At 35.2% G+C, this 25,274-nt stretch overlaps 1 protein-coding gene and 1 pseudogene across 1 annotated transcript; one reads left to right on the forward strand and one right to left on the reverse strand.

Moving 5' to 3' along the window:
- Positions 1 to 2,169: 2,169 nt before the first annotated feature.
- Positions 2,170 to 5,462, reverse strand: LOC146923334 (uncharacterized). Its single transcript, XM_085711689.1, has 4 exons — positions 5,420 to 5,462; positions 5,031 to 5,320; positions 4,673 to 4,880; positions 2,170 to 4,588 (listed from the first exon to the last, which is right to left on the reverse strand). The coding sequence occupies exons 1-4, from the start codon at positions 5,460 to 5,462 to the stop codon at positions 2,307 to 2,309; spliced, it is 2,823 nt and encodes a 940-aa protein (XP_085567815.1). The 3' UTR covers positions 2,170 to 2,306.
- An 8,634-nt stretch (positions 5,463 to 14,096) lies between these two features.
- On the forward strand, positions 14,097 to 16,354 carry LOC146923335 (uncharacterized; annotated as a pseudogene).
- Positions 16,355 to 25,274: the final 8,920 nt, after the last annotated feature.

Raw genomic sequence — 25,274 nt, forward strand, 5'->3', positions numbered from 1 at the left:
TCTTGCATAGTCACGGTAAGGGATCAGCTTCTCATGATGAGTCTCCCATTCACCCTTTATCTGATTAATAACAAGTGCAGAATCTCCATAGATGTCAAGGTGCTTAATCCTCATATCAATGGCTTCTTCAATGCCCAAGATGCATGCTTCATATTCAGCTATGTTTTTCGTACATTCAAAGGTTATCCGAGCAGTGAAAGGAATGTGGTGCCCTTGTGGAGTCACAATAATGGCCCCAATCCCTTTACCATAAGCATTGACGGCACCATCAAATACCAGCCCCCACTTGCTATTGGGATTCGGCCCTTCATTGATCAGTGGTTCTTCGCAATCTTTTGCTTTCAGATACATAATCTCTTCATCAGGGAAATCAAACTTGATTGGCTGGTAATCATCAAGAGGTTGACAAGCAAGATGCTCAGCAAGGATACTTCCTTTGATTGCTTTCTGAGCTTTGTACACAATATCATATTCAGACAACAACATTTGCCAACGTGCAATCTTTCCAGTAATAGCAGGCTTTTCAAAGATGTACTTGATTGGATCCATTCGGGATATCAACCAAGTCGTATGATTCACCATATAATGACGCAGGCGCTTGGCAGCCCAAGCTAAAGCACAACAAGTCTTTTCAAGCATTGTATACCGAGTCTCACAGTCGGTGAATTTCTTGCTCAGATAGTAGATAGCATGTTCTTTCTTTCCAGTCTCGTCTTGTTGTCCGAGAACACAACCCACTGAATCATCTAATACTGACAGATACATAATCAAAGGCCTTCCTTCCACTGGCGGGACAAGAATAGGTGGTTCCAACAGGTATTCTTTAATGCTATCAAAAGCTTCCTGGCATTCATCGTTCCATACAACAGGCTGATTCTTTCTGAGCAATTTGAAGATTGGTCCGCAAGTAGTAGTCATGTGAGATATGAATCTTGAAATATAATTCAGGCGGCCGAGGAAGCCTCTGACTTGCTTTTCAGTTTGAGGGGCCGGCATTTCTCTGATGGCTCGGACTTTGTCGGGATCAACTTCAATGCCCCTCTGGCTGACAATGAAGCCTAGCAATTTTCCAGATCTTACGCCAAATGTGCACTTGTTAGGATTCAATCGCAGCTTGTACTTTCTCAATCTTTCAAACATCTTTTTCAAGTACACAACATGCTGCTCTTCATCACCTGACTTCACAATCATATCATCAACATATACCTCAATCTCTTTGTGAATCATATCATGAAACAGAGTGGTCATACCCCTTTGATAGGTTGCACCAGCATTTATCAAGCCGAACGGCATCACTTTATAACAGAATGTTCCCCATGGGGTAATGAAGGACGTCTTTTCTCTATCTTCAGGAGACATCCGTATTTGGTTGTAGCCGGAGAAACCATCCATAAAGGAGAACACTTTAGACTGAGCAGTACTGTCAACGAGTACGTCAATATGAGGCAATGGGAAGTTGTCTTTTGGACTGGCTTTATTCAAATCTCTATAATCAACACACATTCGAACTTTCCCATCTTTCTTCGGTACTGGCACAATATTTGCAATCCATTCTGGATATTCAGCTGTCATGAGGAAACCCGAATCAATTTGCTTCTGCACCTCAGCCTTGATCTTAAGAGCCATGTCTGGACGAGACCTTCTCAACTTCTGTTTGACAGGAGGGCATTCGGGCCTTGTCGGTATTCGATGCTCCACAATCTTGGGGTCTAGACCCGGCATATCTTCATAGGACCATGCAAAAACATCTGGATAATCATGGAGAAGCTGAGTGATTTTCCTTTTCACTTCTGGTTCAAGTGCAGCACCAATCTTGATCTCTCGCTTGTTCTCTTCAGTACCCAGGTTGATAAGCTCAATCTCTTCCTGGTGAGGCTGAATGGCTCTTCTTTCTTGCTCGAGCAGTCAAGTGATCTCATACGATATCTCTTCATCATCATCCTCATCTTCAGCTTCATATACAGGGAATTCAAAATTTGGAGGAACCATAGGGTCACTGTGTTCAACGGGTTTATTATGGTTCAATCTGCATAATATGATTGGGATGATTTTAAGAAAATGTTTTTCATGCAGATTTTTGAAATTAATAAGAAAATACAAATGTTTTGGTTTTTTCTGGCATTACCATTATTTCCAAGGAAAAGGCACTAAAAGTATAAAAACAAAGAGTCGCGGAAAAGACGACAATTTTATTAATAACGGCAATGCCGAAACAAACACGCCCTTACAAAGACATCACTTTCGCCTTGGGCAGAGCGAAAGGATTGTTATTTTGAAAACAAAGAAAACATGAGCAACAAGACACATTACATGGAAGCATGCATGACTAAAGGAATATCAATGGCTTCCCAATTTCTCACAGTGCCTCCTTGTACAACAAACGTAGGCACATGACTACTCCCAGCAGCGTCCTTGGTAATAGCATTGATAAATCCAGCACTATAGAAGGTTCCTTTTGACACGCCTGAGGTTGGGGAGAATCCAAGGCCCTCTTTGCACTTGTTCTCCAAAATCTGTATCATTTTGCCCCAGCCGGCAGCTTGCCCTTCTTGAACAGCTTTCTGGGCATCTTTCAATGAGGCCATAGTAGTACCAGCTCTACGAGGCTCCGCACCTTCAACAGTCAATCCTTGAAATGACGTCCCTTCAGCGGACCCTGCTTCAACACAAGAGAAGGATGACACTTGGCTAATCAGATACGCTTCTTCACCATGCACAGTGACAAGCTTACCATTCTTCACAAATTTGAGTTTCTGATGCAGAGTAGAAGTTACTGCCCCAGCGTCGTGAATCCACGGTCTTCCGAGGAGACAACTGTAGGAAGCATTGATGTCCATGACCTGGAAAGTGATTTGGAATGTCTCAGGACCAATGGTAATTGGCAGATCTACCTCTCCAAGAACATCTTTGCGAGATCCGTCAAAAGCCTTAACCAGATAACTGCTTCCCCTCAGGGAGACTCCATGATGGCTCAACTGTCTCAGCGTAGACTCAGGCATTACATTCAAAGATGATCCAGTGTCCACCAGCACATTAGATATCATGTCAGACTTGCAGTGTACTGAGATATGCAGAGCCAAATTGTGGTGTTTCCCTGCTTCGGGGAGTTCATCGTCGCCAAACCCCAAGTTATTGCAAGCAGTAATGTTACCCACTATTCCATTGAACTGATCCACAGAGACTTCATGATCAACATAGGCTTGTTCCAGTACTTTCATCAACACTTTCCTGTGGGCTTCTGAGCTCAAGAGCAGAGACAAAATGGATATCTTTGACGGAGTTTGCAGTAGCTGGTCAACAATCTTATAATCGCTCTTTTTGATAAGCCTTAGAATTTCGTCCAGATTAGACTCTTCAATAGACTGGCCTGATGGACCGACATTCTTGTCAACCGGTGGAGTTACCGTGGCAACAGGTGTAACCACCCTTTTTTGGAACAAGGGTGGGCGGACCTTTCCGCTTCTCAGAGTTGTAATTTCTTCAGCAATGTTAGCAACCGTAGCTGGGGATACCAGAGGTACTTCTACCCCGCTCTCGATCATGGTCGCATTGTACTTGTAAGGGATTGCCTTAGTAGAGGCATAAGATACTAGGCCAGGTAGCCTGATCACTAAGGGTTCAACATCCTTTGTCTGGGGCACACTCCTAGCAGGAGAATCATGGAATACCGGCACAATTACACAAACATCACTGGCAATCAAGTGTTTATCATCCATTAGGCTCTGTATATCATCTTGCACCACACAACAGCCCATGGGATTCTGAAGACATTCTGAACAGGAAGCATGATCATGACTGAACAAGGAAGCTTGGCAGAGCTTGACATGTAGTGGTACCAAAGGAGTAACAACATTTCGGACATCTAACATGGGGCCTTCTTGGGGAAACTGAGCCTCCTCGAAAGTCTCAATCATATTAACAGCACCATGGTTTGGGAGTGGATTGTCGAGCACATGTGGAACACTATTTTCAAAAGTCAACCGTCCTCTGTCTATCAAATCCTTCACAACATATTTCAGGGCATAGCAACCCTCCACATCATGGCCTTGGGCGCCCTGATGGAATTCACATGTAAGGTCCTGTCGGAACCTGGGAGGCAATGGGGTAGGCGGAGGCCTGCCTGGTCTGGTGACACAATGTCCTTTGGCAAGTAGAGTTGGGAGCAGCTCAGCGTACCGCATTGGTATTGGTGGGAAATAAGTCCTGGCCCGGGGACCCTGATGTTGCAGAGGTTGCTGTGGAGCAGGAGGCTGTTGTTGTACCTGTTGAGCGACGGCATTGACGGGAGCTGGTGGTTGACCCGGCGGTAGTGGATACTGCTGGTAGAATGGTGCGAAGAAAGGATGTTGAGAGTACTGCATGTAGTGATAAGGTAATTGAGCAACATTAGGGGCCACTGCAGCTGTAGGCTGATGACCAGATACCATCCCTACTTCGGATTCTTTCCTTTTGTGGTGGCCATTACCATATTTCTTTGGCGCACTAGTTGAGGACTCACCTTTTTCAAGAACAATGATGCCTTCTCTGACAGCCTCCTCTAGACGAGTTCCCATAGTAACCATGTCGGAGAAGTTATTGGGTGCAGAGACTATCATCTTTTCAATATATTCCTTCTTCAAAGTCTTCAGGAATGTTTGTGTTAGTTCTTCCTCATCTAGTCGAGGAGAAACACGGGCAGCTGCCCCTCTCCACCTCTGAGCATACTCACGGAAGGTTTCATCTGACTTCTGAGACAAGGATTTAAGAGAGTCCCTATTCGGCTTCAAGCGGGTGTTGAACTCATAATGACTTTCAAAAGCGGCAGCGAGCTCCTCAAAAGTATGGATATTGTCCTTGCTTAGACCTGTGTACCAATCTGCTGCATCGTCTGCCAGACTGTCCTGGAAGCAGTGTATCATCAGAGCATTATTATCTGCGTAGTTGGCCATCTTTCGGACATACCGGATGACATGGTTGTGTGGACAAGAAGTTCCATTGTATTTGTCAAACTCTGGCTCTTTGAACTTCTTAGGAATCTCAAACCGGGATACCAGGCATAGATCACGAGCCTTAGTTGAAGTAGCGTTCCCACTGTTAGCTTTGACCTCACGGAGCTCTCCAGCTAGCTCTCTTAATTGTTCTTTCATAGCCTCCATTACGGGGTCCTGTCCACGTGGAGTGTCAACATCGATTACCTGTCGCGCGGTGTGTACAACAGGCTCGGTAACAATGGGAGTCACTTGAGGCATAGAAGTAGGTGTAGTAGCAAAAGTTGTTGCAGGAGTAGGTCCTTGATTGGCAACACCAGAGATACCGGCTGCAGTGTCAGGAGCATAGAAAGCTGAGAGCCCATAAGGACGGCCATTGGGCATAACAAATCGGGCATCAGAAGTCACTGTGGATAGTGGGATTGATGGAACCACTTCAGTAAGGACCGAACCGGATGTGACCGGTTGCTCTTGTGCAGCCAACAGAGTAGACATAGTGTCATGAGCTTTAGCCAAGTCTTCTTTCATAGCAGCCAGTTCGGCACGGAGCTGAGCGTTTTCTTCCTCAAAATTAGCCATATTCCTTCTCTTGTACAATCTCGTATGATGAACTCTATCTGGTCGGTAAACTTTGCGAGCACGAGCCACCTTTCAGACTGCGGCGGAGAAACCAGGAGGTAATGAGCACGAGGGAAGTTTTTTGTGACCAATGAATGCATATGATGCATGAGATGTGTTAATGCATATGCAAAAAGACTCTTTTTATGTTTATCGAAGGGTTTTAGACAAATTAGGGACTCGTAAACATTACTAAACAATTAAAACCAGACAAAAACAAACATTACAGAGTCTTACAAGATAATTCCCTTTGAAATACTAAGCCAAGGGATAGACTTTGAATATGTAAAACAACAATAACAACGGGAAATAACAGCGGGAAACAGAAATCCTCAAGCATAGGAAGTGGAAGTATCATCCTCGGGCTCAGACTCATAGCTGCAGTATAGGGCATAGAAATCACGGGCCCCCCTAGCCCTCTTGGAATCCCTCATAAGCAGCTTATCCTTTTCTTCAATTTCTTCCCTAGCCTTGGCTAACTCCCTTTCCAATGTCAAAACCTCATGAGTCTTCTGCTCATCCTTTCCATCCAAAGTCATAATCAAGTTCTCAGCCTCAAAGTATCTAGCCCTCCACTGATGCTTCTCTCGGCTCTCCATGGCTAGATGCTCCTGATACATCTCCTGAGTAGGTGGTAATAGGGGTAAAGGCATGGTCGGGATAGATGCAGACAAATATCTCATGGAAGGGTAAGGCATGCCAATCTCCTCAGCTCGGTTTATCACCCACTGGGTATAAGCCTCGTGAGCAATACCGGATCTCACACCCATGTGTTTCACCTCTTTCTTCCGTAGCTTAGACCAAGCCTCTATGAAATCTTCTTTTATCCCGGTAGGAGCATTAGAGTAGTGAAAGAACTAAGGAGATGTAGCAAGATTGATGGGCTTCTCTTTCATCGAGAAACCGAATTGTCGTAAGGCGAGCTCCGGGTTATAGTTGATTCCACCCCGGGTACCAAGAAAAGGTACATTAAGAAACTTTCCACCACCGAAGATAATCTCTTTGACTCTAGAAGCGGGGGTGAGCCAAACCACTTCATTAGGAGTGAGAGCCATAATCCTCTGTGAAATAGACCAATTCTCCGGATTGTCGTGGAAAGACTTCGGAAGGTGCGAAATAAACCACCTATAGAGGAGAGGCACACAGCAGTAAATGTATCCACGACCCTTGCCGGAACGATCATGAATAGCATGGTATGTGTCAGCTAGCAAAGTAGGAACCGGATTCTTGGAGCGGAAGATCATAATAGCATTCATGTCCACGAAGTTGTCAAGGTGTGGAAAGAGAATAAGCCCATAGATGAGTAGTGCAAGAATAGCCTCGAGAGTGTCCTGACAAGTGGTTCGGAGATTAGCTTTCTCAAGTAGATACTTCGAAGTGAACCCTCGGATGCGAGCCTTGGTGACAAGATTCTTGGAGACATCGGTGGTTTTGAGATAGAGATCTTTAGAAATAACTATAGGCATGGGAGGATGCTCAAGCCCCGTAAAAGGTGCTCCCTTGGCTATAGGTAAACCCGTCAAAGAAGAATAGGCCTCTAGAGTAGGCACCAGCTGAAATTCGGGAAAAGTGAAGCTCCGATACTCCCGATCATAGAATTGCACTAGAGTGTGCACAAGCTTCTCATCCACATTAGTCCGGAGAATAGTAAGTAAGTCCCCATAACGGTGTCGGAAACCAGTCGGATCCTCGATCTTGAGTGCCAAATCTCTCAAACTAGCCAAATCAACCTCCATGAACTTGTAGGACTTAGTCTTCCCCATTCCTACAATGTTTACAAATTCAAATTGTCTAAGCCCTTCGATAAATGCATGGAAAAAAGTTTATGCATGTATGCATGTATGCATGATCACATTCAAGTACGGAGAAAACATGGAGGGTTAAGATTCAAAGTCAAGGAGTCAAGAGTGGACACGGTGTCCGGTGAAACTAGGGCTTTAGGTAATAGTAACCGGGTTCTAAGAAGGTTCCCAAGTCACAACCTCTCCGACGTATATCATGGTGCCACGAGACAAACACTCGCTCCATGATTATCCGCAAGAAGGTCTAACTTGAGTGTAGTATCACGTGACGACTAAAACTCGAGACAACACTCGGTTTAGCCTCCGCACTACATCCTAGAAAACGGCCATGGATGGGTTTGGTTATCTACGGTTCATAGCGTCATAGAACAATTAGAAGTAAAGTGCCTAAACGCGACAACACGCGCCGACAACATCTCCCCCAAAATGCCTCAGCTATGTGGGATTGATCGCATAATCCAAAACACGAGGCAACTCTCAGAATGAATTGTCGATTATATCCCCCCTAAATCCTAAGTTCACTCAGCCCGGGTGTAGGACTTTTGATATTCTCACCCCACACGTTTGCAAGAATTTAAACAATTATTCACAAAAGAAAGCAAGTAAAAGAAGCAAGTAAAAATACAAGCGCAAGCGAAAAAATAAAGACTAGGCGTAACTCTCGAATCTCCCCAGTGAAGTCGCCAGCTGTTTTATCTTGGTTTTCGGGTGTCAAACATTGATTACGTTTGAACCTTTTTAACCTTTGATATCTCATTTTTTCTTGGGAAGGGAAAAAATAAGCAAAACCCTTGAGAATCGAGGTCCGGGAGTTGTTTTCGCTACGGGAAGGTGTTAGGCACCCATAACGACTATAGTATCCTATAGGAACCGTCTTTACTTTCTACGCGCGCGCTTTATTTTTAAATGCTATTTGAAAACGATATTTACACCTAAAGGTTTACTAAGTGAAGAATTGGAGGAAGAAGAAAGTGTTTGAATTTTTATTTTAATTGAATTGAAGGAATTTTGGTTCCTTGCCTACGTACCCGTTTAAGGGATCAAATCCACCGTAGTTCTCTTCCAAAAAAGTTTTTTGTTTTTGTTGGTTGACTTTAAGTTTGAAAATTGGAATTTGAAGAATGAAGGAAAGAGGCCTCAAAGGCATGAGATTATGAAATTGTGAGGTGGAATTAGTTATTTTGCAAAAAAAGTCAAGTATGATTAATTTTCATTGAAATTTGATTAAGAAAATAAAAGGGAAAATACAATGGGATTTTGATCCCACGGTTTATTTAGAAAATGATTTGAGTGATATTGTTCATATTTTTTTGGAAAATGATTTTTTCTAAGTGTAAATCCTATGCATTCATCTAAGCATACAACCTAAACATACATCTAAACATGCATATCCTAGCCATACATCTAAAGTGAGGTGTGTGCATGTGTCGGTGCTTGTGTCGGTGTACATCATTAGAGTCCATTGTCCTTTACATCATTGGCCTAGATACATTCTATGGTCTTGCAAGAATTGAAATTGTATAAAAGTAAAGTACAAAAATTCCTAAGGGGACGTTTGTTTGAAGGTTACAAAAATTATTCCCAGGAAACTAAGGCTGGAATTAAACATCCCTTTGTTTGGTAGATGGGAAAGAAAAAAATAAACCTAGGAATAAATTATGCCCAGGAATAAAATAACAGCGGTTACACCCACGTCTGCCCTGTTTTATTCCTGTCAGATGGAGATGGGTAAATCCTATTCCCAGGAATGAGAACCCCACTCTCACAATAAAAAACCGTTTATACCCCTATTTCACTTGCCTATTATGGTTAACTGTTTTCTTACTTCCTCTGAAACAATCGATTGCTTTGAGATTAAGAGGAAACACAACAACAGTCTTTATGTGCATCCGACTGAATTAATTATCCATTTAGAAGCTATTTTGAATAAGTAGTAATTGTTTGCCTCATGTTCTGCCGCTGCACCAATTGGAAGCAAAATGGAAATTTATGCCACAGGAAAACTATAAAGAATTATATAGCCATCTTCATCAACATGTTGTGGAAATATAATGGATCACTACATCATATTCTTCCACTGATTTTTATTTGTTTCAGAATCTGCAGCATATACAATAAGGGTGTTTTTAGAATTTTAACATTATTCCCAGGATTATACATTGCAAGCCAATCAAATTTTAGCTATTCCTTGGTTTCTTTTTAAAAAAAATTCCTGGGAATTAAAATACTAACCAAACACTTTTTTCTACATTATCCCAGGAACAAGATTTTCCCCTCCATATTCCCAAGATACTTAATCCCGGGAATAAATTGTGTATCCACAAAACAAACGCCCCCTAAGTTTTTACATGCTAAGCCTTGGCAAAAATTAAATTGCAAGAAAATAAAGGTGAATATGAGATGAGATGGGGATGCTTATGAAATAATAAACAAAATGGTTAGTAATATAAGGCACAAAATGATAGAAGAGATAGGCAAGAAAATATTAAGCAAATCAATGAGAATTAGCACTAAAAAGTGGCAAAGATATGCCTAAAATTTACCATGATATGAAAGCAAGATCACGACCTATAATTTTCATATCCTTTGCAAATTTCCAAGGGTTTTATTTCAGCATATGACATGAAAATTGTAAGGCCACATCAAGCTTCCAAAGTTTTGGCACACTTTAAACCTATTTTGCACTAATTTTGCACATAGTAATGTTCAAACAATTCACAACACAAGAAAGTAATATCACACATCACAAACAGCACCAAATATTCCAAATTAACAACAAACAATGCCTCAAAATTACTCTTTAAGCGCCAATTATCATGAGCCAAAATATTGGAATTAAAATGTGCAAAAAAGTTTCACAAAATATGACAAAAACAACACCAATCACACACAATTACACATGTATTTCTCCATCAATTTTCAATATGCAAAAAGTCACAAGGAACCAAGTCTTGATCATCCCAAAACAAATGTACTAGAACTCACCACATTTTTAGAAATTTTGACAAGGTTTTTTAACAAAATTTGAAAGAAATGCATTAAAAAAGACAAAATATTTTCCACATATCTTTCCAATATTTATCATGCAAGAAATATCAAGAAAACAATCAAAAATCATCAAGAAAATCAATAGAAAATTTTTGGGAATTTTATCATAGCAAATTCATGCGCAGGGGGTGAAAATAGCAAAAAAAGCATTGAAACTCCCAGGAAAAGGAGGGTGTAAAGAGCAGTATATGCTCAGCCATGGCAATTGGGCTCAAAAAAACAGACAGGTTGGGTCGGGCTGGGTTAGTGGAGCAAAAACGGGTTGAACCGGTTCGGTTACTAGGCTATAAAAGAACCTGAACCGGTTCATTCATTCATTCATTCCATCAATTCCCTTCTCTCTCTAAACAAGTCTCTCTCTCTCTCTCTAGTTGCAGAACATGCCGGAAGTGGAAACGGAGAAGACGACCGGAGCCGCTCCGACGCGGTGGTCGGCCGGAGAGCCGCCGCGTCGGAGCTTTTTTTTTCTATTTTTCCTTTGAAAGTTTTACATCAAAACGCTCCTCTTCTCCTCCTCTTTCCAAATATACAGTCAAAACTTTCAAAAAAACAAACACAGCGGTCTAGATCTACAACATACAGATCGAATTCAAACCGTTTTTTTTCACCTTTGACCGTTTTCAAAAGGAATAGAACACACTATAAACACATTCACGACGAAAGTTAGAGAAGCAGAACGTTACCTGCTCTAAATCGGAGGACGGCGCTACGTGGACGACGGAAAACTTCAAGAATTCGATGTTCCTCACTTGTGCCTCGCGAAACTGTTCCCTCCTTTTACCTCAGCTTCGGTTCTACTTCGCTTCTCTTGATTCTGCTCATTTCTTGCTGCATCGTACACCAATTTGAGGCCTGTGTTTGCGTTGCTGTGAAACGAGTTCAGATCGGTGTGGATTGAAGATTGGTTACAGTTCTGAAAATTGGCTTGGGTTCGTGAGGATGAAGATGAACTTGATTGTGAATGGTGTTTATGAATCGGTTGAAGATTTCTGGAAATTTTAGTCGATGTTAATGATGAAGATGACGGTGATTAAAGGAAGAAGGACGTGGTAGTTGTGGCGGTTTAGAGGTGGTTAGGGTGGTCGGAGTTTGTTGGACGGTGGTGATTGAGGTGGTGAAATTCGGTTACAGGGGTGGAGAGGAAAGAGAAATTCTTCTCTGATTTTTTTGTGATATTTTGTGATATTTTGGGAAAATGTGATAATGATTGATTGTGTGGAAACTTTGACCCTCTTTGACCAGCTTTATAGGCTGATGAATTGACTGCTGGACCATTGGATTGCTGACACGTGTCCCCTGCAGATGATTTGAACTAAACAAAGACTAAAGGACTAAAAAAAATTAGGCACAAAAGGACTAAAATGTAATTAAACAAAAAAAAATGGGTAAAACGGTAATTTTGAAACAAACGTAAAGTGAAACGAAAAATAAAATCAACAAAAGGACTAAAACGAACCGACTACTTAAATGAGGTACTTTAAAGTAACCTCTCTCTGTCGAAATTTCGCGTGAAAAGACCAAAATGCCCCTGGGGACTAAAATGACTCGAAACGACTCAAATGCAATTTTAAAATGGATTTTTAACAGGAAATTAAAGCAAGAGCTTATACAAGCAAATTAAAAGACTCAGAGATAATTTTTAGAGATTAAACAGAGTTTTAAAACTAGAAATGACTAAAATGCCCCTAGGGGCTAAACTGACTCAAAATGACTTCAAATGCAATTTTTTAAAAGGGATTTTGACATAGAATTGAAATGAGGACTTATTCAAACCAGTTGAAAAGACTCAAACAATTTTTCAAAGATTGAAAGAAATTTTAACATAGGAAATGACTAAAATGCCCTTTTTCATGAATTTTGCAAATAACATTGAAATAAAATGCAGAGAAAGATGCAATTGATTAGAGACAAATCCAATGACTTAAAATGCAAGAGAATAAGAATTGAGCCAGTATTTTTAGGTCCAAAATTAGGGTATAACAATTCCAGTTGGCTTAAACAATGCATGAATAAGGAATATATGACCCCTAAAGTCAGGCCCGGTCTTGAGGGAGTGCAAGGTGCTCAATCAAGTCGGGCCTCCAAAAGCTATGTGCCTCAAAAAATATCTACCCACCCCCACTTAAATAAAAAATATATGTGTTACATTTTTACACATTTGAATTTTTTGTAGACTTTAGTTCTCCACTCTGGACATAAATCTGGTACTATCAAACCACCCCCAATTTGTATAATCACTTAAGCAATCAATTTGAAAACTTATTTCATTGAAAGAATTACAACAATCATTTCTTTTTCACATAAATCATTCGTTTTTCCATTTTCCACAACGGATAAGTGACAAATCCAAATGACGCCGTTAGTAAATTCTACCTCTCTCTCGCTTAATTTTTTTTGTATTTCGTTTCATGTTTAGAATCCCTTCTGATTCTGATTTTTTAATAAAGCTTATCTATACAAAAAAATTGCGTTTTTATTTTATTGGGGGCCTATTTTAAATAGAGAGCCGAGCCTCCTATTTCATAGGGACGGAAGTTATCTCCCGGTTATTTGCTTGTTTAGTGTTTCTGCATCGTTTCCAAGCCTTATCACATTTATTTCGACTTTTCTTCTCATTGTAAGTTTCTGTATAGTTACAATAATCACAAGAACCAGAAGCCAAAGTTACAACTTCAGTTGAGGTGTCAAAAGTAATATACAATGGTATATAATGTACATATATATGTTGCTTTTTAAGTCTAACCTTTCAGCAAGTCTATCCCAATTTGTTGTTATCTTTTTATTTGCATATAGACTTATTATCTTCATAGATTGAAACAACATTTTTACCAAACATTGAAAGAAATCTTGTTAATTAAGTGATAATCATTACTAAGGCAAAGCATACTAAATAATCAAAAAATGGCTACAATGAATAAGGATTAGTTGTGAACAAAATTTAATAATATGAAAACCCAACTTCCAATTTTGTATTCATAAGAGTATGCCAATGTTCACTTGCACTTTCTTTATTTGAATTGTCTCTTCGGTTGAATACAAAATTTCTGATACTTAGTCATCATTAACGTGTGTAATTTTACTTTCATGAAAAACAAGAGCAATAATTTAAAGAGACAAAACTAACACGGACAACATATTTTCAATGTTCTTTAAAAAAAAAATTAAAAAAAAACATATTTTCAATGTCACTCTATCATACTATTTAAATTTAGAGACAGCTCGTGGTAGTAGTGCTTTGAACTATTGTTGTGATTTGAGCTACAAATTAGAATTTGGGTGGATGATTACCCAGTAAATTTTCTTTAAGAACAAACCTCCTTATATGTCTTTGAAAATGATAACATCATCTGAATAGGTCAAATTGAAATTTTGTAATATAACTGTTGGAGATTGATATTTTTCTGTTTTAATAATTAATTATGTGTTGCTGTTTTCTGTCATAATTAAAGTGTTGCTTGTTTAAGTTTAAGTGTCATAATTAGATTGTTGCTAAGTAAAGCAGTCCTAGGTAATGATGCTTAGTGTTCTTAGGTAATGATGACTAGTGCTTAAGAGTAGATTTAGTGCATTTTATATTGAGTCTTATAGGCAAGTTTATGGTTTGGCTCTATATATTTGTAGTGTATGCTTAAGTTTAATGTATCTAAGTGTCTTAACTTTTTGTACTTCGTTGTCAAAACTTTATTGTCTTGTAATTTTATGGTTTTTCTTCTTTCTTCTCCACCATTTCCACATTTGGGTCCTTTTTTCTACATGGTATCAAGAGCCCCATTGATCTTAACGGGTCTGTGAGGTTAGAAAACCAATGTAAATTTTTGAGGGTGGGAGAAAACCAGCAAGAAAACCTTCACAAAAATCTTTACAAAAAACTTTTAAACACCAAAAATGGCTTCTAATAATGCTTATTTACCTCCACCTCATGTGTTTTCAGGAGAAAACTATGATTTGTGGGCTGTAAAAATGAAGACTTATTTGAGAGCTCAAAGTTTATGGGATATGGTTGAAAAGGGCAGCAACCCACCACCTCTCCCAAACAACCCAACATTAGCTCAAATAAGAAATCATAGTGATGAAGTGGCAAAAGAAGGTAGAGCTCTTGTCATAATACATGCAGCTCTACATGATGATATTTTTATCAAGATTTTGAATCTTGAAATTGCAAAAGAAGCTTGGAACAAGCTGAAGGAGGAGTACCAAGGAAGTGAAAGAACAAATAAAATGAAAGTGTTGAACTTTAGAAGAGAGTTTGAAGCACTAAAAATGAAAGAAACTGAAACTGTTAGAGAGTTTTTTGACAGAATTTCTAAAGTTGTTACACAAATCAAATTGTTGGGAGAAGATCTCAATGATCAAAGAGTTGTGGAAAAAATACTGGTGTGTCTTCCACAGATGTTTGAAGCAAAAATTTCATCTCTTGAAGAAAATAAGAATTTTTCTAAAATCACATTTGCAGAGCTTGTTAATGCTTTGCAAGCTTCTGAACAAAGGCCAGCAACAAAGGCAAAAACCAAAGCTTTAAAAGTTTTGGGAAAAAGAAGGTTCCACCATGTCCACATTGCAAAAAAGATACTCATTTAGATAAGTTTTGTTGGTATAGGCCAGGAGTTAAATGTAAAGCTTGTAACCAACTTGATCATGTGGAGAAGGTTTACAAAAACAAAACAAACAAACAAACAAACAACCAAACAAACAAGAACAACAAGCCCGAGTTGTTGAGCACCACCAAGAAGATGAGGAGCAATTGTTTAAGGCTTCTTGCTATTTAGCATGTAGTAGCAAAGAAACATGGCTAATAGATAGTGGACGCACCAATCATATGACTAACACTGTTAGTTTTTTTAAAGAGCTTGATGAATCCTTTTACTCCAAAGTTGTCATTGGCAATGGACAACATGTTGAGGTCAAAGGCAAAGGAGTTGTGGTTGTTGAAACTCTCTCAGGTATAAAATATATTTTAGATGTTTTGTTTGTGCCTGATATAAATCAAAGTCTTTTGAGTGTTGGACAAATGATGGAGAAAAACTATTCTTTGCATTTTAAGGATATGAAATGCACTATTTTTTTATCCTTTTGGATCTAAATTAATGATTATTGAAATGAGAGGAAAAAGCTTTCCAGTGGAGTGGAAGAAGACATCCTTGCGTGTTTTTCCAAATAGAGTTGATGCGAATTTTTCAGCTCAAAAAAGGTGAACTTTGGATGACAATTATGCTAGATGCAATATTGTTATGTTAGAGACTGCAAGGTATACTGAAGCTGCTAATTTTGAGGGATGTAAAGTTACCATGCAGGAGGAGAAAAAGATTATAGAAAAGGATTTTGATTGTAATGTTGTCGATGCCTCTGTTTATGACTTGTGTGTTTTTCAAAATGAAAGTGGAGACCTCCTAGATTATGCAGAAAGCGACAATGTCAAGACTGCATCTGATTGTGTTTTTTCATTTGGTCGTGTTGTGTCTGATTGGAATTTGAAGAAGCAAGAAGGGGTCACCCAATCATCAACTAAAGCTCAATGTGTTTCCGCTGCAACAGATACAAAAATTTGGCCAATGAAGTTTTATCTGATGAAGGTTGGAAAGATGAGATCAATGCTTGGAGTTTTTTCAAGAAAAATATCAAGGAGGAGTGTTGTAGATTGATATTTTTCTGTTTTAATAATTAATTATGTGTTGTTGTTTTCTGTCATAATTAAAGCGTTGCTTGTTTAAGTTTAAGTGTCATAGTTAGATTGTTGCTTATTTAGTAAGTAAAGCAGTCCTAGGTAATGATGCCTAGTGTTCTTAGTTAATGATGGCTAGTGCTTAAGAGTAGATTTAGTGCAGATTTTATATTGAGTCTTACAAGCAAGCTTATGGTTTGGCTCTATATATTTGTAGTGTATGATAAAGTTTAATGTATCAAAGTGTCTTAACTTTTGTACTTTGTTCTCAAAACTTTATTGTCTTTTAATTTTCTGGTTTTTCTTCTTTCCACCTTTGGGTCCTTTTTTCTACAATAACTATGTTTAGAAAACTTGTAATGTAACTTTCAAACGAACGATAATAAACAAGAACAATGTTTAGAAAACCTAACATTTTTGAATTAAAACTAACGGAAAGGACCAAAATGTTTAACGGAGAGAAGTTAAGGACCAAAATAAATCGAAGTTTAATTAAGGGACCAAAGTGATACTACCTAAATAGTTAAGGGACCAAAAATGCAATTTAGCCTTTATATAAAATAAACTTAGTTAATCTTATACTAGAATTGTGATGATGTGTCACACTAAAAAAAACCTTTATTATTACTAACAAAAAGACAGACACTCGCGGGCTTGTCTTTCTGTCATTTTTATTGAGCTAACATTTGAAAATTATAAACGGTGTTTTTTTATGAAATTTTAATTTTGATTAAAAGTAAAAATATAAATGTTTTTTCTTCAAAATTAAAGCAAATCAAACTAACCAAGATTATCTATTTCAATTAAACCAACAATATAACAAAAAAAAAATATAAATTCTTTTTTTTATGACGCTAACAACAATCTTTATTATAGAAAAATTCGTTGTTTAAGGGTATAATCGGGATAATGAAAAAGTAAATATAGATATACTCATCTAGTTTGTTACACTTTTTAAATGATAAAGGAAAAAACTTGACATTTGTGTTTGTTACACTCCTATTTTAATATTTAAATTTATTCTTATATATTTGTTACATGTGTTATTTTTATTGAAAATTAAGAGCATTTTTAAAAAGGCAAAAAACAAACTCAAAAGAGCTAAAAGGGGTTATTTTCGGTATACATACATAGTATATAAAGTATAGATTATAGACCATCAAATTCATTTGTTGACAACTCATCATCTTATATAACATGACATTCAATTTTGGACATTACAATAATTCTCACGTGGCACACTTCTAAAATCAAATAACACCTCCACCCTCTTATTTATTCTCTCATTTCATTAACTTTGCTCACTCTTCTATTTTATTACTTATATTATGTAACTAGTATGGATAATTTTAAAATATTGGATGAAGACGTGGTATCATGCTCATTTGTGTGGTAGTTTTATGTTCAATCAGTCGATCTACACCAGTGTTGGCTCTCACGTATGGTCCAAGGACAATGTCATAACCTTGTTCAACTTTGTGAGGGAAACATGGGTAGTTCCTGGTGGTAGATCACAAATACGGAGAGTCTCATACTTGATGGAAAGATGTTAGTGTGCCAAGTGTGAGTTAAAGTTCTACAGTGGATGTAAGAGTAGATGTTGAAAAACATATAAGTGATAAGATCCATATATCTAATGCCTTAAGGTTTCGGGTGAAGATGTAGTGTCAAACTCATTTGTGTGGTTTATTTTAAACTAACGTGATGATCAAACTCAATGTAGGATTCCCCGAAACTCGCAACATTATGAACTGTTATTTTAGTTTTTGGATGTCATTTGTTTAATTTTGGCTTAATTAAAGTTTTGGTCCTCTTACTATCACTCACTCCCAGAATTTGCTCCTCATTTCGAAATCACCCAGTTTTGGTTTCTCTTTCAGATTTTTGAACTTAAAAATGGTGACATATCATATTTAAATTGAAAATTTTAGGGAGTTTCCAGGTAGTTGCATGGATATTGATCATTCTACACCTTGAGAGTGTATTCCACATCGTTTAAAATATGTCACATCATTATTTTTTAGTCTAAAGATAGTAGAAAGGGACCAAAACAGAGTGATTTTAAAATGAACGGATCAATTTCGTGAGTTACTGAAAATAGGGGACTAGAACTCGAATTTTTAATTATTCAATCTTAAAATTTAATTTTTGGATTTCATTCTTTCTCTTGTGAATTTTTTCATTCAATCTCTATTATTTCAAATTTATTTACTTTTGATCGTTGGTGGCAAATGATAATGGAAAATTGCAAATATGTTATGTTGGGTTGATAAAATACATCTTTATTATATATTTAAAATTATGTAGCACTCTTTTCTTCTAATTTCCTTTCTCTTCTCATGTAAGAAAGAAACATAAACTTCCCTCTATGAAACAATCACCAACCAACCATTTTAAACATATTTTGTTTTCATTTGATCTTATTTGACTATGTCACATAATTATAGACGTGGAGAGTTGCAAACTTAAATAAGAGATGTTAATGTGACAAATGTGAGTTAAATTTCTATATTAGATGGAAGAGTAGATTTTGAGGAACATATAAGTGAGATGACTCATATACCTAATGGATTAAGGTTTTGAATAAATATGTGATATTAATTTCAATTGTGTAGTGTTTCTTAATCTAATGTGGTAATAAAACTCAGTGTTTGGAAGTCCCAAAATTATAATGTATTGCTTTTTTAGCTTTTAGATGCCATTATTTCTTTTTTAATATTCAATTAGTTATTGGATGTCATTTGCTTTTATACTATATTTTTGTTCAACATCTCTTATTTCAAATTCCTTCACTTTTGATCTTTGATAGAATTTAACAATAGAAAAATGCATGTGTTCTATTGAGTTGACAAAATATATATTCATTGGAAATTATAAATTAATTTGCAATTTATAATATGTTTTGAGTTGTTTTAATTACATGACTAAGATAAACCCCGTAATATGTACTCAAAATACAAGCTTAATTTTGTATTATAAATTTTTTAAATACTTTGTAATATGTATGATTTTTGTTATATGATTTTTCTTCTTAGTAAAAAAAAAAGTTATATGATTTATTTTTGGCACTAAATAAGGTAGAACTAAAAACAACAATTAAGGAAGCAAATTAATAGAGATTGTCTTACAACATGAACATTACATGATTACATGTACATTACATGTACTTGCCATATGGATCACATGTGTACATTTATTTTTATTTTTTGAAGGATACACATTTTTGTTTCTTGTGCGGCATTTTGAGTATACTTGGTTTTGATTTTATAAAATCAAATTTTTATATTTTGATTTAGGCTCTCTTTGATAAAAAAAAATGATAATAATGGATGATTGATAGCTTATAGTTTATAGATGATGAGTGATGGTTAGTGACTTACGGTTGTAGTTTATGGTTGATGATAGATAGTTGATAAACTAAGTAAAGTGTTTAGTAAAATTAGTGGTTCAACTGTCTGATCTGATAAATATAAAATGACAAAGAAGTGTAGGCAACAGGGTGAACAACTGATTTAGATTCTATGTACTCGTGCTTATGTCATTCAGGTTGATGCAGGTTGTTTCCCGATAGGGTTTACTACTTTTGTATGCTTTCAAGAATTACACGAGTAAAACAACATTCTCAACCTGCAAACAAGAGAGCATGACATCTTATGGACTTACTCTAGCTAAAGCACTTGGTGTTCGATACAGGGTCATTCTTGGGGGTGTGCAAACAACTCAACCGAGCTGGGCCATCAAAAGTGACGGACCTAAAAAATAATTATAGTCAATACCCACCCCCCAATCAAAGGGAAAAAAACATGTTATTGTTTCTTCTTTCTTCCAGCAGCAACGCTACTTCTTTCTTCTTCTTAACCTCTCTCGCGTTCCCTCCCGACTTCCATCTCTCATACACACTGGTAACCACCACCAATCCAACACGCATCCATCCTTTAGACTCTAGTTTTTTTTTTTTTTAAACAAGACTTTAATGCTATCAAACCATCCAATTTGTATAATCACTTAATCAATCAATCAATTTGGAAATCTAATTCAAAGAATCACAATAATCCCTTCCTTTTCGCAAAATTTTGTTTTTATTTTATTAGGGGCTTATTTTTATTATGAGGGACGAGCCTTCAATTCCAGAATTCTGCAACTCGTGAAGGATCAAAGAACTGGTGAAATTGTTGTGCAGTTGGATACTTTGATGGTCATGGAATGCATTAGAGGATTTAATTATATGCTTAGTATTGAACCAATTGTTGCAGATTGTAAAATCCTTATGATTGAATTTTTTAAGGTGTATATCAATTGGGTTTGTAGGAATTTGAATGTTTAAGAATTAAGATCATAGACAGGTTTATGATATGCAAGTTGGTTGTAAGCCTTGGTTGAGATATGCCCTTCTTTTGGAAAGGCTGGCGATTTTGTCTCTTGTTGGTTCTGTTAGTTGAATGAATTTCAAAAGAATAAAATAAACAATTTGTAACAATTTCAAAAATGACGATTTGTATTTCATTGAAGGTGTGTTATTTGAACAACCATTTCAATGATAACTTATTGAACAACCATTGATTTACAAAGAAAATGAGGTATTAACACAAAAACCAAACAATAGAAAGAGAAAGTAAAAACATAATATAAGTATGAGAGAGAAAGTTGTCACAAAAGTTATCAAAAAAAATTGTTGTACAAATATTATTTCTCATTTCATTGTGCAAGAATCTTCACCATTTCTCAAAAGAAATGAAAAAAAAAATGGAGGTCTTCATTGCTATGATTTTGGTTGGACTTGCTAATGATATAAATTCAAACATTTTTTAAAATGATAACATTAATTAAACATTTACGCATCACTTTATATAGTAGGGGAGATGTCAATTTTTTATAAGGGAAATGTTAAGGGCCTTGTTAAGAAGTTCAAAATGAACATTTTATCTTAATAATGATGTAAACACCTTGAAACTTAAAAAAGAAATTTTTATATATATAACTAGTCCATTATTTCAATTTTTGAATTTTTAACAAACGTCTTGCATAACCCTTTCCAAAAATAGAGAAGATCTCTACTCCATTTCACTTTAATGCTACAAACATATAAATATTTAGAAATTAAGGGCAACTAGCGATATGAAATAGGACCAGGGTAATCAAAATTGGACCGGAATAGCCATTCAACCTGGAACCAAACCTATGCCCAGTCCAATTCATATATCTATATCTGGCATGTGATGGAACCAGATAAAAATCCGGTAAACAAGATAGAAATCGGCGGTTGTTGTGCCAGTTACATAAGTTCAAGCGGATTTTACTTTTTCCTGCCATTTTTAACTTGAAAAATTGAAAACCAATCCCCCTTTATAAAAAGATACAATGTTGTGGAAAACACATTATTAACCTATCCTTGCTAACTGCCACGTCCCATTATTAGGGGTAAAATAAGTCTAAATAATGTTTTTTCTAACAAGATTACATCATGTAAGTATTATGATGTCATGTAACTACATACTTTGTCTTACTAATACACGTTGCTTTAATTGTTGGAAATGTATTTGTTTAAAGCTAACTTAACCTTTTGCTTTTTTAAAAATATCTACTTTATTCAATATGTCAATTCACAACATATCACACTTCTCAACAACCCTAAGAGCTTTTCAATTTCAAACCTTCTACAAACTTATTAACTCATTTCTACACTCTTCCCCAAAATTTTGCCTCTCAAGTATGAAATTCATATTCAAACTCAATTTATTTTAACATATGTCTATATACAAGATTCAATGCTTCATTTCACTCATTCCTTTTTCTCTTCTTTCTCACTTTTCTTATCTATATTTCATCATCTTCTCCCTCTTCCTTTTTCTAATCTTCAATTCATTTTCTTATTATGTAGGAAGATTGTAAGAGAAATCGAAAACACAGGAAGGTAACAAGAACTCTTTTTTTCTTGCTAAAAAGTATTTTCATATTTTTTTTCTTCTTCATATCACCATGTAAAAATGACTACACTTTTTTTTTCCCGCTGAATCAACATGACATGTGCAACATCAAGGTATAAAAAACATCATTCATATTGTGTATTTCTGTTCTATTACCTTTTCCTTCTTTTTACTTGAAAAAAAAAAAAGTAAAAGAAAATGTATAGAGCAACAATATGTAGTATGAAAAAAAAAAAGTTCTAAAAATTTAAACCAATGGATATGGTTTTGTCCTATGTTCAATTTTCTTCAAATACTTGCACATTCTTTCCATGGTTTATTATAATTTTTTATTAAAAAATAATTACACTAGAAATAAAGATGATGAATACCACAGGAGTAATTTAATTACATATCAAATTTAATTTAAGAATTTATTTCGTTGTGATTCAACATTATATAAGGATTCAGTAAAAAAACATTATATAAGGATTCTTAACTAGCATCAAGTTAAAAATTTAAGAATTTTTTATACACTAAAAAATATATTGATTGTTAGCTCTGTCCCAAATTGTATGCAAAAAAATAAAATAAAATCACACTTATTAAAGAAAGCTAAAATATAAGAATTTGGAGAATAGTTTTTTTGTGTTTTCTTTGAAATAAGTTTCATGGGAAGATGTAAAAACAATTTTCATTGGCTATTGATTATGAAGAAAATGGAAGAGAGAGAGAAAATGAATGTAATTTGCATTTAATTTCATGAGAATAATTAAAAGTTTTTCTTGGAAAAAATGGTTTTATAAAAAAAGAAGATTAAATAGGATAAAAATTTGTCTTTTTTGCTTATATTTTGGGACAAAGAAAATGAGTTTTTTCTATTTATATTTTGTGACAGAGGGAGTATGCACAGTTAAGCTTACAAAAAAATGGTTTTAATATATTCAAAATATAATTTTTAAAAAGTGGAAAACAAAATTTGTGTATGTTTAGCTACAAATGTTTATAACTTTTTTTTAAATATATTTTTTAAGAGCAATCTATCTTTATAACATTTAAAATACTAATTATAATATTAAAAAATGTATCTATATATAAAAACTATTATACATGAGGCAGCCGAAGTAGTGCGTGAGGCGGCCGAAGCCGTGCCAAAAACTATTATACATGGGAAAGCAGTGCCAAAAACTATTATATATTCACTCATTAAACTAACTTTGTTATACGGGAGAAGTTGTCATTTATAATAAATTGTTCTTGCCAAAATGAATCTACTATTTAGAATATGACCTTACTTCAATTCTACAATGAGATTGAACCTTCATGAATTAAAATGTACATGATAGGTGAGTGTTGACTAAAATTTTAAAAATAACTAAAATATGGGAGAAGTTAACATTAATTAAATAGAAATATCATGCCCCCTAAAAAATCATTATGAAACTATCATGCCCCCTAAAACAAATGAACTATCATGCACGAGACAAGTTTTCGTTAATAAAATACACAAGAGAAATTGACATTGATTGAATTAAACTAGCATGCACTCGACAAGTTTTCACTAACAAAATTTAAAAATTGAGAACTAACTCAAATGTATGTGATAAGTTGTGACTTGCTAAACTAAGAGCCCGTTTGTTATAGCTTATTTAAGAAAATAATCACTTTTTTAAGAAAATAATCACTTTTAAGAGTTTTGCATCCGTTTGTTATAAATTTTTAAAAAAAATAAGAATCTAAAAAAAATCTAAAAGCAGCTTCAAATGAGAAGCTGTTAAGAGCAGCTTCTAAAAAAAAAGATTTTTTTTAGAGGAGAGAGAAAATATGATTTAAAAAATTGCACTAATTCTGTAACAAAAAATCCCTTTTATATAGTTGTATCCAAACAAACTAGATTATTTGTTTAAAAAAAAGTGATTTTTATTACAGTAAACAAACGCAAAATAGATTCTGATTTTTCACAAAATCTCTAAAATATAATCTCTAAATTATATTATGTAAAAATCACTTTTATTTTAATCCGTAACAAACGGGCCCTAACTTTGATACACAAGACAAGTTGTCATTAATAAAAAAAAAATGTGTTCACGCTAAAGTGTTTCTACTATTTAGAATATCACATCACTTCAATTCTACAGCAATATTGAACCGTCATCAACTTATATGCACGAGATAAGTGAACATTGACTAAAATGTCAGAAATAACTAAGAGCTCGTTTGTTATAGCTTTTTTAAGGAAAAAAACATTTTTTTTTTAAAATAATCACTTTTAAGAGTTTGCTTCTGTTTGTTACAACTTTTTAAAAAAAATCAGAATCTAAAAAAAAATCTAAAAACAGCTTAAAATGAGAAATTGTTAAGAGCAGCTTCTCAAAAAATAATTTTTTTTAGAGGAGAGAGAAAATATGGTTTAAAAGATTGAACTAATTTTGTAACAAAAATTCTCTTTTATATATTTGTATCCAAACAAACTAAATTATTTGTTTAAAAAAAGTGATTTTTATTGTAACGCCCTGATATTATTATTATTATCGTTGTTGTTGTTGTTGTTGTTGTATTAGCAGTGTTAATTTTAATTTTAATTTAATTATAAATGTAGGTGTTGGTTGACAAATATGTTTGATGTATTTATAGGACATAAAAGTAATTCCTTTTGATAATGATTAGTGGAATAAAAATAATTTAAATAGAATTTATTTTATTGGATTCAATATCCTTTTGTTATTGTATTTTTAGATGATCATACTTTTAGTTTTGGGTTAAATATGTTTTTGGTCCCTATAAATATGTCAACTTTTCGTTTTATTCCCTCTAAAATTTTCCTTCAACTTTTAGTCCTTATAAAATTTTCAATCTTCACTTTTGGTCTCTCTTTTAAAGTAAACTCATATGTAGAATTCATATTATTTAATAAAATTTCCCAGAAAAATTCAAAATATTATAAGAATCACTCCAAAAAAAATTCAAAATTTTTTAACAAAACCTAAATTTAATATGAATTTTTATATCATTTACTGTTAAAATTTCATATTTAATTTGTGTTTTGTTAAAAAATTCTAAACTTTTTTAGGAATTTTTTTTAGAATATTTTACACATTTCTGCACAATTTCATTAAAAAATAAAAAAAATTAAATTTAAAATAAGGACCAAAATTAGTAATTGAAAATTTTATAGGGACGAAAAGTCGAAGGATAATTTTAGAGGGACTAAAACGAAAAGTTGATATATTTTTTGAGACTAAAAACATATTTAACCCTTTAATTTTTAAGTAAAGTA

The sequence above is a fragment of the Medicago sativa genome, chromosome 5, assembly GCF_051527215.1.
Source record: "Medicago sativa cultivar Bolivia chromosome 5, Bolivia_mono, whole genome shotgun sequence".
NCBI lineage: Eukaryota > Viridiplantae > Streptophyta > Magnoliopsida > Fabales > Fabaceae > Medicago > Medicago sativa.

Coding starts and splice junctions, on each gene's coding strand:
- LOC146923334 (XM_085711689.1), bottom strand. CDS start 5,462: ATGTCTACTCTGTTGGCTGCACAAGAGCAACCGGTCACATCCG. Junction 5,321..5,419: donor AGAGCAACCGGTCACATCCG/GTTCGGTCCTTA, acceptor ATGGGCTCTCAG/CTTTCTATGCTCCTGACACT. Junction 4,881..5,030: donor AGGCTCGTGATCTATGCCTG/GTATCCCGGTTT, acceptor CACTGCTTCCAG/GACAGTCTGGCAGACGATGC.